The sequence below is a fragment of the Mobula hypostoma genome, chromosome 1 (genome assembly GCF_963921235.1).
Source record: "Mobula hypostoma chromosome 1, sMobHyp1.1, whole genome shotgun sequence".
Classification (NCBI taxonomy): Eukaryota; Metazoa; Chordata; class Chondrichthyes; order Myliobatiformes; family Myliobatidae; genus Mobula; species Mobula hypostoma.
Window position 1 is genome coordinate 15496266 of NC_086097.1, and position 19419 is coordinate 15515684.

The window sequence follows — 19419 nt, forward strand, 5'->3', positions numbered from 1 at the left end:
TGGAAAATGTGTATTCCACGTAGCTGAAAAAAAGGCAGGCCTAGTTGGGATCCATGTGAATACCCATGGCCACATCTATTGTTTGAAGGAAGTGGGAAGAGCCAAAGGATAAATTATTGAGAGTGAGGACAAGTTCCGCCAGACAGATGAGAGTGGTGGTGGAGGGGAACTGGTTGGGTCTGATGTCCAGAGAGCTTTGAGGCTTTCCTGGTGGGGGATGGAGGCTTATAGGGACTAGACCTATAAGATGCTCGGGATCTGCATCTGCATCTACGTTTCATTACATTATAACTTATTGCTTGAAATGGTTTACCCTCCCAACACTTTTATTTCTTGTAATCATTGTAAATCTAGTTCTTAACCACTCCATTAAAGGAAATGGTTTATCTTACTCATTTTTAGATGCTTGCCAATTTTGGTTTTCAGGCAGATGAGGCTCGTCAGCTGTGGTTGGGAGCTCATTTCGGAGAAGGAAAACTCTGATCTCAAACCAATGATGCCTTGCTGCTATACCCACTCATGGGGAAGGCTTTGGGAGTAAACCTTGAGGAAAAATCTGGAATTAGAGTCCCTAAGGCAATCCTACGTTGAGTTCAATGCTTGTGTACTGATATGCATATCATGTAGACAACTGGCGCATGGCCAAGTGGTTAAGGCGTCGGTCTAGTGATCTGAAGGTCAATAGTTCGAGCCTCAGCGGAGGCAGTGTGTTGTGTCCTTGAGCAAGGCACTTAACCACACATTGCTCTGCGATAACACTGGTGCCAAGCTGTATCGGCTCTAGTGCCCTTACCGTGGACAACATCGGTGGCATGGAGAGGGGAGACATGCAGCATGGGCAACTGCCGGTCTTCCATACAACCTTGCCCAGGCTTTCGCCCTGGAAAACTTCAAAGGCGCAAATCCATGGTTTCACGAGACCAACGGATACCTATATAAAGACAACTGGGATGCAACATCTATGGTTTACACTGACCGCTGGAAGGCTTCCAATGATTTTGATTGGTGGACGTAGAACTGCACAGATATTTCAGCACACTAAGATTTGGAGATGACCTGCAAGTTGGAAATATCTTAAACTATGGTGAAGATGCTAATAAACAGGCTAATTATGCAAGAAAAGGTCTCTGGGGATGGTTTGGGGATGTTTTCATACACACAGTTTTTTTAAAAACATGACTCATCTTAAGGTACAGTGGGGAAGGAAGCATTTTGACTATCTGACTCAGCATCACTTCTTCCAGAGAACTCTTATTTATTCGATCTTTCCTCCTGCCCCTGAATTTTTCTCCAAGCATTTACCCAATCTCCCTTTGAAAGCTCCTGTCCACAATGCTTCTCAAATTATCATCATTCATCAGGTATACAAGTTTGTCCTCACATCGCTTCTGATTCTTTTGTCAATCATTTTATACCTGCTTCTCCCTCTAGATCTACCAAGCAATTAAAGCATGCTTTAAATGCTTGGAGAAAAATTCAGGGGCAGGAGGAAAGATCGAATAAAAACTGTGTGTAAGAAAACTCCCCACATAAGGTGGTGCAGCTCATAGTGCTCCTGCTTCACAGCTCGAGCAGCCCAGGTTTGACCCCAACCTCTGGTCTGGAGTTCACAGAAGCTCCCTATGATTGCATGGGTTTTCCCAGGATCTTTATGGTCTTCCCACATCCCAAGGACTTACAGATTGGTAGGTAAATTGTGTAAAGATCTGGTTTCGATAATTTTTTAAAAGTTTGCTAGTAGGTTTCAGAAGCAGAATCTTAATGCAAAGATCATTGCAAGAGGCCCAGCAATCTTCTCCCTTGCTTTTCACAGTAGCCTGGGGTATATCTCATCTGATCCCGGTGATTTATTTAACTTAATGCTTTTCAAAAGCTCCAGCGCATCCTCTTTCTTAATGTCTGTATGCTCAAGCATTTCAGTCGGCTGTAAGTCATCCCCACAATTGGGTGAATACTGAAACAAAGTATTTATTAAGTACCTCTGCTACCTCCTCTGACTCCTTGCACATGTTTCCACTACCGCAACTGATTGGTCCTATTCTCACACGGCTCATCCTCTTGCTCTTCACATACTGTACTTGTCGAATGCCTTGGGGTTTCCTTGATCCTGCTCACCGAGGCCTTCTCATAACCCCTTTTGGCTCTCCTAATTCTATTCTTAAGCTCCTTCTTAGCAACCTTGTAATTTTCTAGCGCTCTAACAGTACCTAGTTTCTTGAACTTTTCGTAAGCTTTTCTTTTCTTCTTAACTAGATTTTCTACATACTTTGTACACTATGGTTATTTAACTCTACCAACTCTGCCTCAATGGAACATACCTATACAGAACTCCATGCAAATGTTCCCTGACCATTTGCCACATTTCTGCCATGCCTTTCCCTGAGAACATCTGCTCCCAATTTATGCTCCCAAGTTCCTGCCTCAGCATCATATTTCTCCCTACCCCAATGAAATGTTTTCCCAGATTGTCTGCTGTTATTCCTCTCCAGCGCTATGTTGAAGGAGATAGAGTTGTGGTTACTACCTCCAAAACGCTCTCCCACCGAGAGACCAGGTTCATTTCCCAATACCAGATCAAGTACAGTCTCTCCAGTTGGCTTATCTACATAATTGCGTCAGGAAACTTTCCTGCACATACCTAACAAACTCCACCCCATATAAACTCCTTGCACTAAAGAGATGTCAATCAATATTAGAAAAGTTAAAATCTCCCATCGCAACAACCCTATTATTATTGCACCGTTCCAGAATCTGCCTCCCTATCTGCTCCTCGATCTCCCTCTTACTATTGGTGGGGGATCTATAAAACTACCCCATTGAGTTATTGCCCCCTTCCTGTTTCTAACTTCCACCCACACTGACTGAGTAGATAATCCCTCTATGGAATTGAATAATCACTGGGAACAAATTGTCATCAAAGATCTAAATGTGAGGTTCGCTGGTTTCAACCTACCCAAGAAGGAATGTTCATTGCTTAAACAAATTTTGAAGAGCGAAGGAACAGGTGTTGGAATTGGGTAATGTTACATGTGTGGAAGTACAGTGAAAAACATGTTTTGCATGCCATCACATGTTATTTCATTGCAACAGTGCATTAAGGTAGCATGGGGGAAAACAATAACAGAATGTAAAATAAAATGTTTCAGTTATATAAAATGCAGTGCAGATAGTCAATAAAGTGCAAGGCCTTAATGAGGTAGATTGTGAGGTCAAGAGTCCATCTACTGGACTAGAGGACAATTCTATAGTCTTATAATAGTGGGATAGAAGCTGTCCCTGAGCCTGGTGACAGGTGCTTTCAGGCTTTTGTATCTTCTACCTGTTGTGGGGCGGCGGGGGGGGGGGGGGAGAAGAAACAGAAAAAGGAAAACGTTCTGAGTGTGTGGGATTTTTGATTATGTTGGCTGCTTTACTTGAGGCGTTGAGGAATGCAGACAGATTCCATGGAAGGGTGGCTGGTTTCTGTGATTTGCTGAACTGTGTCCACAACTCTTCTGCATTTTTTTATGGTCACAGGCAAGGCAGTTGCCATACCAAGTGGTAATATATTTGGACAGTATACTTTTTACGCTGTTTTCATAAAAATTGGTGAACGTCTAAGTGGACATTCCACATTTATTTAGCCTTCTGAGCAACCAGAGGCACTGATGAACTTTCTTGGGGATGGCATCGGCATGGTTGTACTAGGGCAGGATATTTGTGGTCTGCACTGCAAGAAACTTGAAGCCTATATATTAAAGGCTCAAAGGTTCATTTATTATCAAAAGTATGTATCCGTAGACAAGGGTGTGTTTTCTCCCCTGATTTGTTTAATGTGTACAGTGAAACAATATTACAAAAAAAAGAGACATCTTGGGAATCAAAGTTGGCGGTGAAAACATCAATAATTTCAGATATGCAGATGACATTGTGTTAATTGCAAGTACAGAGAAAGAACTACAAAACTTAATATAATTGTTGAACAAAGTGCAAAAATGGGTCTATCTATCAATTGCAAAAAGAAAGAATGTATGGTGATATCCAAAAAGAAGGAGAATCCTATCTGCAGGCTGAGAATAAATAGGGAAGACATAAAACAAGTACAGAACTTTTACTACTTAGGAAGCTGGGTGACATCAGATGGCAGGTGCGACTTGGACATTAAAAGAAGAATAGGGATGGTAAAAGACACCTTTACAAGAATGAAGAGTATACTGACCAATACTAAACTAGGCATGACAACCTGCCTCAGAGTACTGAAATGTTACGTTTATCCAGTTGTTATATGGCTCAGAATGTTGGATAATATCTAGTAACATGAGGAAACGAATTGTAGCAGCAGAGATGTGGTTTTTGAGGAGGATGCAAAGAATACAGGTTTCCCCTGCCATCTGAAGGTAGAGCATCCTATGAAACGGTTCGTAAGCCGGAATGTAGTAAAGCGAAGAAGCAATTACCATTTATTTATATGGGAAAATTTTGTGAGCGTTCACAGACCCGAAAATAACTTACCAAATCATGCCAAATAACGCATAAAACCTAAAATAACAGTAACATATAATAAAAGCAGGAATGATATGATAAATACACAGCCTATATAAAGTAGAAATACTTTTCCACAATCATTGCCGGCACTGTTCTCCGTAGCGAAAATCTCACGCAAGCGCTCTCGGCAGAAAATCTCATGCAAGCGCTGTTGGCAAAAACACTCTCTCCAGTAACCTTTCAGTTATGAAGCTGCCAAATCATACCAAATAACACGTAAAAATACACAGCCTATATAAAGTAGAAATAATGTATGTACAGTGTAGTATCACTTGCCGGAATTGGGACAGCGCAGAGCACACTGATGATGGTATGTTAGACTGAGTCGTCGGAGTTTGGGTGGTGCAGTCACCCGATACCGATCCGCAAAGCATGCAGGGGTGCAGCGGTAGCCGGGAGGCACACAGCACATCTTTAAGAAAAAAGCTGAAATAAACAAGCTAATTAATTAGGTGCCGCCCGGCACGTAAATGTCAGCCCAGATCAGAGGCAACGCAATCGGCAATCGCCTCTGATCTGTGCCGACATTTACGTGCCGGGCGGCACCTAATTAATTAGCATGTTTATTTTGGCTTTTTTCTTAAAGATGTGCTGTGTGTCTCCAGGCTGCTGCTGCATTCTCTGCGAATCGGTATCTGTCCGCGGCCTGGGGATTGGGGTGGTGGGACACTGAGGTGTCAATTCATCGTCTGTTTCCATTAGGGCAGGCAGCTCATCTTCTCCTATGACTGCCCGCCTTGATGTCGAAGGTTGAGGTTCGTCGTCTGCTGTGGCTGATGTGGAAGGCTTGCTTGACTGCTTAGCCTCGCGCACTTTTCTATCATACAGTTCTTTGTAAGGACTCAAACCATCTCGCAAATATGCCCTAAAGCTACGTACCCTTTCAAAATTAAAGTCGTACTTTATCATCGCAGCGAAAATCTCATGTAGTTGTCTCACGTCCAGTTCTTGGATGACTTCACTTTTGCTACTGAATTCGGTTTCGATTGTTATCCTTTCCTCTTCCAATTGCATCAGCTCTTCATCTATCAGTTCTTGGTCATGGGATGCCAAAACCTCTTCAACATCATCTTCGTCAGTTTCCACAAGCCAAACTTACCTTGTCCTTCCTTCGTTCACCACGATGGAAACGCTTAATTATGTCTAGTTTTATGCTAAGTGTAACACCCTTACGAGCTCTTTTAGGCTTTTCCGATGCTTTAGAACTCACCTTGCTAACGGCTGCACACAGGAGCGTGTTTAAGCAATGCTGGCTAAAATGCAGTTCCAGATCCGGGGAGAGCGGCTGCTTGGGGCGCGCGCTGCTTTTTATCGTGCACTGCTTTTCCCCGCGCACTGCCTTCTTCATAACAGTGAAAGCACCTTCTGTTAGCGAAAACGGAACTAATGTAGGTCTTTCGAAACAGTGAAGTTTCGTAAAGCGAACGTTCGAAAAGCAAGGGACACCTGTAACGCTCTCTAGAAAACATTTTTGAAGGCAATCTAATTGAGCTCAATCAAGTTTCATGTCTTCATTGAGTATAATTATGTGGAAAATATTCAGTCATATCTGTTCACATAGTGCACAAGTCATCAACTGATACAGTGTAAAATAATATTTACTCTGGACAGAATAGTCAGCATGACTAATACTAGAGTTATGAAACTGATAGCTGAAGATATTTGCCAACGTGGAGAGTTCACGTGTGATTAACAACTAGCTATTGGAGCTCTGGCATCAGAGTTCGGACTTCAATTCCGTCATCCTCTATATGGAATTTGTACATTCTCCCTGTGACTGCGTGGGTTTCCTCCAGGTTCTCTGGTTTCGTTCCACAGTCTAAAGGTGTACTGGTTAATTGATCATTGTAAGTTGTCCTACGATTAGGTTAGGGTTAAATAGGTAGGTTGCTGGATGGTGCAGCTTGTTGGGCTGGAGAGCCTGTTCCACACTGTAGCTATATCTCTAAAATAAATAAATTTTAAAACAGCCACTGGACTTTACATGCTGTTCACTAACACTCACACGACAAACAAATGATATAGGTGTGAAGACTCATTTTAATGAACCATGGCTTATGTTTAGATTCAACTCTGCAAAAAAAAACATTTTAAAAAGGCATTTTGATAAAGTTGGCATTAATGAGTAGAAAAGTCTGGCTCACATTGCAGACAGTTGAAGCTTTTGAAATAACTAACACTAGATCAATTTTCAAACCATTAAAAGTGTTTTTGTCTGAAAATCACAATTTACACAACAAAGGATGGATTGTGTATTAAGGACTTTGAGATGTTCTGAGGGGCATAGTGAAGTGGCGTAGAAATGCAAGTATTTAAAAGTTCATATCCACTTCAAATAGCTATTGAACCATGCCCAGATTAAATTATCTGGTTGAGTTTGGCTTCTGTCAAGAACCAATTTTAACCAGCTCCATTCATCCATGTGATATTGGATCGCAAAGGCAAACATCAAGAATATCACATCACTGCATGATGCATGGAAGAGAGACAGAATAGTTCAGTAATGTAAAGGCTTGTTCTTCTCTGCCCACACCCCGGTTGCTTTTTCTAGTAGGTTTATATAACTGAATTTTATATTAGCTACTAATAGGCAAGATGTTGCAGGGTGCTGGAAATTCAAAACAACTTACACAAAATGCTGGAGGAACTCAGCAGGTCAGGCAGCATCTGTGGAGGCCTTGATAGAAGCATAGAAAACCTACAGCACCATACAGGCTCTTCGGCCCACAAAGTTGTGCCGAACATGTCCCTAGTTTAGAAATTACTAGGCGTACCTATAGCCCTCTATTTTTCTAAGCTCCATGTACCTATCCAAAAGACATCTTAAAAGACCCTATGGTATCTGCCTCCACCACCGTTCCTGGCAGCCCATTCCATGCACTCACCACTCTCTGAGTAAAAAACTTACCCCTGACATCTCCTCTGTACCTCAGCCTGAAATGAGGACTGTTTACTCTTTTCCTGCCCTGTTGAGTTCCTCCGGCGTTTTGTGTGTTTGTTGCTTTTAAACTGCATGCATTTATTCTATGGGAAAACGTAGCATTATGTTTTTATTCAGTGAGGTTCCTCAGATATGTGAAGAGACACTTTAAAGAGGAAAATGTTGATAGGGACACCAGGGTAACTCCCAGCTTTTATTGAAGCATAATGATGAGATCTTGAAAGACCACCTGGGCATAAGGATGAGCTTGTGACTCATTTTCTTGCCTGAAAGAATTTCCCGCCTTCAGTGAAGCAGTGTTTCATTGCTGCTTTGAAGTATTTATGAGATTAGATACTTAAGACTTTAGGGGGTTTAAGTCCTCAAGTTTAGGATTTACCCAAGTTTAGCATACTTGAGGAATCTCAGTTACAAGAGAATCTCAGTTGCTTCTGATATATTCCCAAATTGCCATTTTCCCAGCAGATTTAGTATGTAGTATATGAGTACATGCTGTATTTGTGGCATACTCTGATCTCTCTGGTAGAGGAACCAGGCTGTAGTTTAAATTATTTCATATACAAAAGGGAGAAGAATGATTTGTACTTGTATTGTAGATTTTGTGGTGTTTGCTTATCCTGAAGTGTTTTATAGTCAATTACAGAATTTTAGTCACTTTTTGTAATATAGGGCATCAAACCAACCAAGTTATTCTCCACGTGTGTTGTAATCAACAGGTTATTAAGGATATGATTGTTCGTCCATTGTTGACGTCGATGAGGACCTCGACACCATTATGATGGTGTCGAGACTGGCGCGTCATTTGGATTTAAGTGAGGGAGAGTTGCGCAGAGTCAGCCTCACTCTCTCTTCCCAATTCCCATCTGGATCCAGTGGCATGACAGAGTCTAGACGGCTGGAGATGGGACGAGGCGCAGTGGATGACCAGGATGTCTTCTGTGTCGTCCTGCTCTACACGTTCCACGACACTTGCAGAGACCGCCTTCTTGACCGTTGGACCTTCCATGGGTCTCGTCCGCTCAATCCGCCGGAGTCTGTCTTCACATGCTGGGATAGACAACACCCTATCTCACCGAGGGTTTGAGACCCGTCGGCTACCCTCACCTGCTTTAGCCGGCTTGTTGAAGCTGTTACCCGGGGTGTGGCCGCTGTCGCATGCAAACAGCTACGGGGAGCCACAGGTGAGAGCTGAGTGCCAGGTGGGGACCAAAGGTGGACTAACCGCCCTGAAAAGGACACGACATGTTCCCCCACCAGAGGTGCTACCCCTCCCTGACACCCCATACACCCCAAGGATATATTAAGGATATAAGAGCATGAGAAACAGTAAGATTATGCCTAACTGAGACCGCTCCACCACTCAGTAAATCGTGGCTGACCTGGCTTTGGTGATGTTTGAGGAATCAATGCTAGTTGGAACACAACAGATTATGCAGGCTCCTTGTAATTGATATCGGTTTATTATTGGAACAATTGCCAAGGTCAGTGAAAAGCTTGTTTTGCATTTTGTTTGTTTGGTATGTGCTGTGTTGTATGACATAGGATAGGTGATCATGGTGTTTCCGTGACCATGATTGTTCTTGGCAAATTTTTCTACAGAAGTGGTTTGCCATTACTGCCTTCTAGGCAGTGTCTTTACAAGATTGGTGCTCCCCCCCCTCCCCCCCAGCCATTATCAATACTCTTCAATGCAAACAACAGGAATCCTGCAGATGCTGGAAATTCAAGCAACACACATAAAAGTTGCTGGTGAACACAGCAGGCCAGGCAGCATCTCTAGGAAGAGGTGCTTCCTAGAAATGCTGCCTGGCCTGCTGCGTTCACCAGCAACTTTTATGTGTGTTGCATCAATACTCTTCAGAAGTTGTCTGCCTGGTGTCAGTGGTTGCATAACCGGGACTTGTGATGTGCACCAGCTGCTCATACAACCATTTGCCACTTGCTCTAATGGTCACCTGCTTCACGTGACCTTGGTGGGAGTGGGGCGAGGCTAAGCAGGTGCTACACCTCACCCAAGGGTGACCTGCAGGCTAGCGGACAGAAGGAGCACCTTACACTTCCTTTGGTAGAGACATATCTCCACCCTGTCACCTATATTATTCATACAGTCCAAATGATTACACAGTGCATTGAGGTAGTACAAGGTAAAACAATAACAATGCAGAATGAAATGTAACAGCTAAAGAGAAAGCCTGGTGCAGATAGACAAGAAGGTGGAAGATCACAGAAAAGTAGTTAGTGAGGTCAAAAGTCTATCTTCTTTTTATACTAGTGGAACATTAAGTAGTCTAGTAACGGGAGTAGAAGCTGTCCTCAAGCCTGGTGATACATGCTCTCAGTCTCTTGTATCTTCTGCCAGATGGGAGAGGGGAGAAGAGAAAATGTCTAGGGTCAAAAGGATTTGGTTATGCTGGCTGCTTTACTGAAGCAGTAAGATTATTGATAGCCCATACAGGGGAGGGTAGTTTCTATGTGCTGAGCTGTGTTTGCAGTTCCCATACCAAGCTGTGGCACATCCAAATAGAATGTTTTTTATGATGCATTGATTCAAAATTGGTAAGGGCAATGAAAGCATGCTAAATTTCTTTAGCCTTCTGAAGAAGTAGAGGCATTGGTGAGTTTTCTTGGCTGTGGAGTCTATATGCTTTCTGCTTGGACAAGGAGAGGCTATTGGTGACGCTCACTCCCAGGAACCTGAAGGTCTTAACCCTCTCTGTCTCAACAGCATTGAAGTATGTGCACTTCCTCCTTTCTTGAAGTTAATGTCCAGCTCTTTTGCTGTCATGTCGTACGTCCTTTTTCCTGTTCAATGCATGAACTGGGCCAATAGTCCGTATACTGCAAGAATACATTAAATACAACAATAGCTTTAGTGCTTGTGTTAAGATTGCATTCTAATAGATAATTGTGCATTACAAACAATGGTCATGATATTGAAGTGAGATCGACAGTTTGCAAAAGAGAGAATATAGAATGACTCAGACATCCCAGAATGTAATTGAATATGTTGATCAGTTTATATGAGCACAATCAGGGCAGAAGCATCGTGTAATTTGATTGTAGTGAATTTCTGATGGAGGATTTTTGGAATCCATTTGAGCAGAAGGTGGTAATTGATGGCGAAATGTTAGAACACTGGGCTGGGAAGGTATAACAAGATTTGCCTCAGCCAGAGTTACCAAGTGGTTTAAGTGGTCACTGGTGGTAATATGAGATGACTCCCCTGGTTCTGATGAGAGCTTTCTCAGATTATTGAAGGGGGCCGGAGAGTAGATTGTTACAGACTGAACAGAGTTCTTTATAGGTGAAGTCACAGAGGACTAGAGAAAGGCCGGTGCTATTCCTTTGTTTGAAAAGGGCAGTAGGGACAAACTAGGAAGTTACAGGTTAGTGAGCCTTTCATCAGTGGCAGGGAATTTATTGGAGAAAATTCTTGGACTATGGGAACAAGTATGGAGCTACCAGCCAGCCTGGTTTTGTGTGGGGGGACTGTCATGTTTTGTAAGGAACTGTGTTTTTGAGGAGGTGATGAAGATAATTGAAGTTCAAAGTAAATTTATTATCAAAGTGTATGTATGTGACCATATACTACCCCAAGATTCATTTTCTTGTGGGCATTCACAGTAAATACAAAGAAACACAATAGAATCAATGAAAAGCTTCAACAAAAACAACCAATGTGCAAAAGACAACACTGTGCAAATAAAATTTAAAAAAAACAAAATAATAACAACAAATAAGCAAACTCGAGGAAATCTGCAGATGCTGGAAGTTCAAGCAACACACACAAAAAATGCTGGTGGACCCTTCCTGAAGGGTCTCGGCCCGAAACGTTGACTGTACCTCTTCCTATAGATGCTGCCTGGCCTGCTGCGTTCACCAGCATTTTTTGTGTGTGTTACAACAAATAAGCAATGAATATCGATAACATAAGATGAAGAGTCATTGAAAGTGAATCCATAGTTTGTGGGTACATTTCAGTGATGGGGTGAGTGAAGTTGAGTAAAATTATTCTGTAGGCTAGTATAGTTGCTGGAAACATACATAACTCACAACCACCGACATTGACTTGGGATTGACTTTAAGTGGCTGGTCTGACATGATGACGTATTACATGAAGTTCTGTTACTGCACTTTTTGTGTTCAATGTTCGGAGTATAATAAATGAGTTGTTACAGATTTTCTTAAACATAAAACACCTCCATTCATTTTATTTGTGAAAACCTACAATTCACTCTGGTTAAGTGGTCAGTAGATGCTGTCAACATGGACTTTAGTAAAGCATTTGACACAAACCCTCGTGGTGGCTGTTCAGAAGATTAAGGCACATGGGATCCAAAAGCACTCTACAGATATTAGCATTTAAGAGACATAGAAACTGGCAGGGGATAGAGCAGGGGTTCCCAACCTTTTTTATGCCATGGACCAATACCATTAAGCAAGGGGTCCAAGGACCCCAGGTTGGCAACCCCTGCTAGAGGGATATAAACCACTTGCAGGAAAATGGTATTATGGGCAATACACTCATCAGGGGGTTCCAAATGAGGATAAATAAAAGGTAATGCCTATTGTCAGGAATTTTTATTTTTTATAGATCATTGCAAATCTTCAGGATTCAAAGCCAACACAACTTGCCAGCACGAAAGTGAGTATAGGAAATCAGTTACAAGAAACGACTTGAAGTACTTGAGAAGAGAACAGGCCAGAGGGAAATTAATAGATGCTATTAGGATTTATGAGGATTTTGATGTTGTAAAGGCTCGAACAATTTTAATGGCTGAAAAGTTGGTGACAATTGAGCACAGCTGCTGAGCCTGAAGTTCTTAATTTAGGTGGTTTATGAGGATGAAGTACTTTCCATCAGTGGTGGTTGCAGCAGGAATCAGTAACTTTCAAGGAGATTGTGGATAAATATTTCAAGTAGTGGGCGATAAAGTTGAGAGATCTGTCTCCTGATACTCTAATGGGAACCATTACAGTGCGTTAGCTTTTCTTGTACTGCAGACTTAATGATTTTATGACTCTCAATCTGAGTGTACAGTTTGTACTCTTGTATTTGTGAAGCCTTCATATACTCCAAGCACTTGGAGAATTTTCAGAGATTTATGGATCAGGGAAAGGAGCTGACTGCGTTTTGAAAAAAAAAATCTCTACATTAAAACTCATAACAATTTGTCAAGCTTTGAACTAGGGTGCCAAAGTGGCAGATTTTCTGGACTATTGGATGCTACAATCAACACATTTTAATTCGCTTTTATTGTATATTACAGACATTTATGATAAATTTTCTATTGAAGCAGTAAGTTTAAAGTGAGCACAAGAAATTAGGCCCCAATGAATGGAAAGGGAGCACAACAAATATCACTTGGTGAGCTTGATGCTGCAGCATAGGGATCTCTACATGGTCAAATAACAGATTAACAGAGAAATACTATTCAAGCTGTCAAATCTGCAGAATCATTACATTTCCTCCCCAATGCAATAAAAAGACTTTGTAATAAGAGTCAAAGGGTGATTGGTCACCTTTTTCTTCTTAAGATGGCCATTATTAATTTCTTTTTATTTAGAGATACAGCATGGAACAGGCCATTTCAGCACAATGAGCCACTCTGCCCAGCAAACCACCTATTTAACCCTAGCCTAATGACAGGAAAATTTACAATGAACGATTAACCTAGTAATGGCTACATCTTTGGACTGCAGGAGGAAACTTGTGCGTTCACAGGGAGGACATACAAACTCCTTACAGAGGACACTGGAATTGAAGTCTGATGCCCTGAGCTGTAATAGCATCACACTAATTGCTATGCTACCGTGGTGCGCCTTATAACTCACCTCTTTGAACAGCTTTAGTTTTGCATTTAAGAGCACCATTTAAATGGAAGTTGCCATTGTTCCTATGTTGTGAAAATGTGCATTCATTGCTATGCTTTGCTTGAATTTCAGATGCTACTAGTGAACTACATGTATCCAATTCTAAACTGAGGGACATTGAAACAGCCTACACTGCACAGAAATCAGAGGTTGGTATGTGATACCTTCATGTTACAGGCACTTAACTAGAGACTTTGAGGCATTGCTATGGAATATTTTTCAAATGGTGACCAGTTTGCCTAGTTTGTTAAAGTAATTGACAGCTCACATTTTTGTGGTATGAAGTTCAAAGTTCAGAGTAAATTTATTATTAAAGTGCGTTCGTCACCATATGCTGCCCTCAGATTCATTTTCTCATGGGCAATCACAGTAACTACAAAGAAACACAATAGAATCAAGGAGTTGGATGCCATAGTTGGATGTATCAGCAAGGGAGATGAGGTTGAGTACAGGGCTACAGTAGGAAACTTTGTCACATGGTGTGAGCAGAATTATCTGCAGCTTAATGTGAAAAAGACTAAGGAGCTGGTGGTAGACCTGAGGAGAGCTAGGGTACTGGTGACCCCTGTTTCCATCCAGGGGGTCAGTGTGGACATGGTGGAGGATTACAAATACCTGGGGATACGAATTGACAATAAACTGGACTGGTCAAAGAACACTGAGGCTGTCTACAAGAAGGGTCAGAGCCGTCTCTATTTCCTGAGGAGACTGAGGTCCTTTAACATCTGCCGGACGATGCTGAGGATGTTCTACGAGTCTGTGGTGGTCAGTGCTTTTATGTTTGCTGTTGTGTGCTGGGGCAGCAGGCTGAGGGTAGCAGACACCAACAGAATCAGCAAACTCATTCGTAAGGCCAGTGATGTTGTGTAGATGGAACTGGACTCTCTGACTGTGGTGTCTGAAAAGAGGATGCTGTCCAAGTTGCATGCCATCTTGGATAATGTCTCCCATCCACTACATAATGTACTGGGTGGGCACAGGAGTACATTCAGCCAGAGACTCATTCCACCGAGATGCAACACTGAGTGTCATAGGAAGTCATTCCTGCCTGTGGCCAGCAAACTTTACAACTGCTCCCTTGGAGGGTCAGACACCCTGAGCCAATAGGCTGGTCCTGGATTTATTTCCTGGCATAATTTACATATTACTATTTAACTATTTATGGTTTTATTACTATTTAATTATTTATGGTGTAACTGTAACAAAAACCAATTTCCCTCAGGATGACTATGACTAAGGAGAAACCACACACAACAAAGACGGGCAAACAGCCAATGTGCAGAAGACAACTAACTGTGCAACCACAAAAAGAGAAAAAAACAAAATGATAATAAATAAGCAATAAATATTGAGAACATGAATTGTAGATCCTTGAAAGTAAGTCCATAGGTTATGAGACTAGTTCAGTATTAGAGTGAGTGAAGTTATCCACTGTGGTTCAAGAGCCTGACAGTTGGGAGGAAAATGACCGTTCCTGAACCTGGTGGTATGGGACCTTGGGCTCCTGTGCTTCCTTCCTGATGGCAGCAGTGAGAAGAGAGAATGGCAAAGATGGTGGGCATTCTTGATGCTCGATGCTGCTTTCCTGTGACAGCGCTCCTTGTACATGTGCTAAATGGAGTTGCAACTGTTTTCAAAGACCGATAGTCTTGTTTCAGGTTGTGCATTATGCTCGGCTGCTATTGTCTTAGCACTAATTGCCCGTGAGATGCAAGAATGGATGTCATGTTTATTTAATACATTAATTTTTAGGATCAGGCTGTTGGTAAGGCCAGCATTAATTACCCATCGCAGTGCATTTGTGGTGGACAATTCTTTTGCATTGCTGTTGAGTAGCAATTTCTAGGACAAAATGGCAATGGAGGCACAGTGCCAAATTTCCAAGTCAGGATGGTGTGCACCTTGAAGGGGAACGTACGGGTTCTGATATCTTCATGCATCTACTCTTCTCACCTCAGTAACAGAAATGGATTTAGACGGTGCTCTCACAAGGGCCAGGATAGTAACTACAATGCATTTTGGGTATAAAATGTAGTCACTGTGTGCTAACGGTAGGAGAGAGTTCCAATCTTACAGACTGCTTTGACCTGAATGGTGTTACACTTCAATATAGCAGGACCTGTGCAGCTCCAGGAAGCAGAAAGCTTATGCCATCATACTTAACAATAGCTTGTAGGTGGTGAACTTACTTTGCGATGTCTGGAGAGCAGGTACATGCTGCAGTTACCTAATACCTGACCTGACCTGACCTGACCTGCCCTTGCAGTTGCAATAATTACTTGAATTTCCAGTCAGTGGTCATCCCTAGAAATGTTGATGGATGGGGAACTTGGCGATGGTAATCTTTATTTTTCTCTTGCTACATGGGGGGAGGACATACAGGTTCTCAAATCATTCTCGTTACTCAGTTCTATTCTCCCACCTTTTTCCCTGTAACCTTTATAATGCACTCACCAACAGCACCCTCTTTATCCACCACAGTTCTCCTATACTAAGCAGCAATTTATAACAGTCAGTGAATTTATCGATGTCTCTTTGGGATGGGGAAGGAAACCAGAGTAGCATGCAACTTCACAGTATCCAAGTGTGGTGCTTAGGTCAGTTTGATTTTTATTTTTTCTCTGCTTAAGCATAATGGTTGTGGTCCAACTGAGTGAGGGACCACATTGCTGTGAGCCTGAACAACCGTGTTGCCCAGATAAGAGTCCATAAGATCATAAGACATGGGAGCAGAATTAAGCCATTCAGACCATCGAGACTGCTCTGCCATTCCATCATGGCTGATCCCAGATCCCACTCAACCCCATACACCTGCCTTCTTGCCATATCCTTTGATGTCCTGACTGATCAGGAAACAATCAAATTCCACTTTAAATATACCCACTGACTTGGCTCCAATACAGTCTGTGGCAGAGCATTCCATAGATTTGCTACTGTCTGGCTAAAAAAATTTCCTCCTTAGCTCTGTTCTTAAAGGTTGCCCTTCAATTCTGGAGCTGTGCCCTCTGGTTCTGGATACCCCACCATAGGAAACATCCTCTCCACATCCACCCTATCTAGTCCTTTCAACATTCAGTAGGTTTCATTGAGATCCCCCTGCATTCTTCTAAATTCCAGTGAGTACAGGCCCAAAGCTGCCAAACACTCCTCATATGTTAACCCCTTCATTCCAGAATCATCCTCGTGAACCTCCTCTGAACTCTCTCCAATGACAACACATCCTTTCTGAGATTATGGGGTTCAAAACTGTTGACAATACTCCAGGTGTGGCCTGACTAGTATCTTATAAATCCTCAGCATTATCTCCTTGCTTTTATATTCTATTCCCCTTGAAATAAATACCAACTTTGCATTTGCCTTCTTTATCACAGACTCAACCTGTATGTAAATTAACCTTCTGAGAGTCTTGCACAAGGACTCCAAAGTCCCTCTGCACCTCTGTTAGTATCTTCTCCCCATGTAGATAATAGTCCGCACAATTGTTCCTTTTACCAAAATACATTATCATACATTTCCCAACACTGTATTCCATCTGCCCCTTTTTTTTGCTCATTCTTCCAATTTATCTAAGTCCTGCTGCAATCGCATTGCTTCCTCAGCACTTCCGTCCACTTATCTTCATATCATCCACAAATTTTGCCACAAAGCCATCAATTCAATTATTCAAATTATTGACAAACCATATTGTAGGGGTGGCAGATTTCCTTCCTATACGGAATCTTTGTTAGAGTAGCAGAGTTTTTAATTACAAATTACAAAGTCGTACCACACTACAGCATAGAAACAGGCCATTTGGCCCATCTAGTCTGTGCCGAACTATTATTCTGCCTAGTCCAATCGAAGTGCACCCGGACCATAGCCCTCCATACTCCTCCCATCCATGTAACTATCCAAATTTTTCTTAAGTGTTGAAATCGAACCCGCAATAACTGCTTCCACTGCTCACCACCCTCTGAGTGAAGAAGATCCCCTTCATGTTCCCCTTCTCTCTGACACAGTGTTCCCCTTCTGTCTGACACAGTGGTGTCAAGAAAACAACCTCTCCCTCAATGTCACAAAAACAAAAGAGCTGGTTGTGGATTACAGGAGGATTGGAGACGGGTTAGCCCCTATTGACATCAATAGATCTGGGGTTGAGAGGGTAAACAGCTTTAAGTTCCTTGGCATCCACATGACCGAGGATCTCACGTGGTCTGTACACACCAGCTGTGTGGTGAAAAAGGCACAACAGCATCTCTTTCACCTCAGACAGTTGAGGAAGTTTGATATGGGCCCCCAAATCCTAAGAACTTCCTACAGGTGCACAATTGAGAGCATCCTGACTGGCTGCATCACTGTCTGGTATGGGAACTGTACCTCCCTTAATCGCAGGAGTCTGCAGAGAGTGGTGCGGACAGCCCAGCGCATCTGTAGTTGTGAACTTCCCATGACTCAGGACATTTACAAGGACAGGTGTGTAAAAAGGGCCTGTAGGATCACTGGGAACCTGAGTCACCTCAACCACAATCTACTCCAGCTGCTACCATCTGGGAAGCAGTACCGCAGCATAAAAGCCAGGACCAACAGGCTCCCACACAGCTTCTTCCACCAGGCCATCAGACTGATGAACTCACGCTGATTTGAGTGTACTCCATATTATATTGACTGTTCTATTTATTACAAATTATTTTAAATTACTATGATTGCACATGGCACATTCAGATGGAGATGCAACATAAAGCTTTTTACTCATGTATGTGAAGGATGTAAAAAAAAAGTCAATTCAGTTAAACATTTCACCTTTCACCCTTAACACATGATCTCTAATTCTAGTTTGACTATAAACTGAATTCCAATCCAATCCAATCCTGCCTTGGTGAGATTTGAACCGTTAAGCCTCAAGGTATGTCTGTAGCAGAGGTATAACTGATGCTCAGGAGCAAGTTCAGGTGCTTGTGGGCAGCACAGTGATGCAGCTAGTCTAGTTTCTTCCTCTGCTCAGGTGACCTGGGCTCAATCATGATCTCAAGTGCTCTCTGTTGAGAGTTTGCACATTTTCTCTGTGACCCTGTATGTTTTCTCCTTGTGCTCTGGTTTTCCATTGCATCCCAAATACGTGTGTGTTAATTGGCCATTGTAAATTGCCTGTGGTGCGGCTGGTAAGGAAATTTGTGGAGAATAAGTCACAGGGCACAAGATTCGGTTGCTGAATGCTGTTCCATTTGTGGCGTTGTTATACAGCTCCGGTAACCCACATTCCATCCTGGCTTTGGGTGCTTTCCATGTGGAGTTTGTATGTGATGCCTGGGCTTTTCTAATGTATTCTGGGTTCTTCTCACATCCATGAGCCATTCTGGTTGATATATTAATTGGCTGCTGTGGTAGATGGGTGGCAGAAACACGCGGGGGGGGTGGAATTGCTGGGCAAAGGTGACAAAGTAGGTTTGTGGAAATAAGTGGGGAAATTCAACTGATGGATGTTCTCTGAGAGCTGCCATAGACTCACTGGATGCCTTCTGTGTTAAGACCATAAGATATGGAAGCAGAAGTAGGCCATTCGCCCCTTCGAGTCTGCTCCACCATTCAATCATTGACTGATTCAATTCTTCCAGTCATCCCCACTCCCCCGCTTTCACCCCATACCCTTTGATACCCTGGCTAATCAAGAACCTATCTATCTCTGCCTCAAATACACCCAATGACTTGGCATCACAGCCGCTTGTAGCAACAAATTCCACAGATTTACCACCCTCTGACTAAAATAATTTCTCTGCATCTCAGTTCTAAAAGGACATCCTTCAATCCTGAAGTCGTGCCCTCTTGCCCTCGAATCCCCTACCATGGGAAATAACTTTACTATATCTAATCTGTTAAATGAAAATCATAAATGTGATCTAATCTGGGGGCTGCGGGGTTGGTGGTGGGATATGCACAGTATCGTTGGGAAGAAAGACCGTTCTTGATAAATTCACCTAGTTTCTTCTGTTAACAAGAATTTGTTGATTAAGTACATGCATTTAGACATTTCAAGCAATGCATGAAAGAAGCTACAGCTGAAACAGCTTAACAAGCATTTCATTTACATGGTGAAAAACACAGCA

General features: G+C 42.4%; 1 protein-coding gene across 1 annotated transcript in view; it reads left to right on the forward strand.

The window, feature by feature from the left end:
* trip11 (thyroid hormone receptor interactor 11) overlaps window positions 1–19419 on the forward strand; it is a 142331-nt gene that overhangs the window by 23866 nt on the left and 99046 nt on the right. Inside the window, exon 2 of the mRNA XM_063043804.1 lies at window positions 13412–13488. Within this exon, the coding sequence (XP_062899874.1) occupies window positions 13412–13488 (77 nt within the window). The remainder of the gene's footprint in view (window positions 1–13411; window positions 13489–19419) is intronic.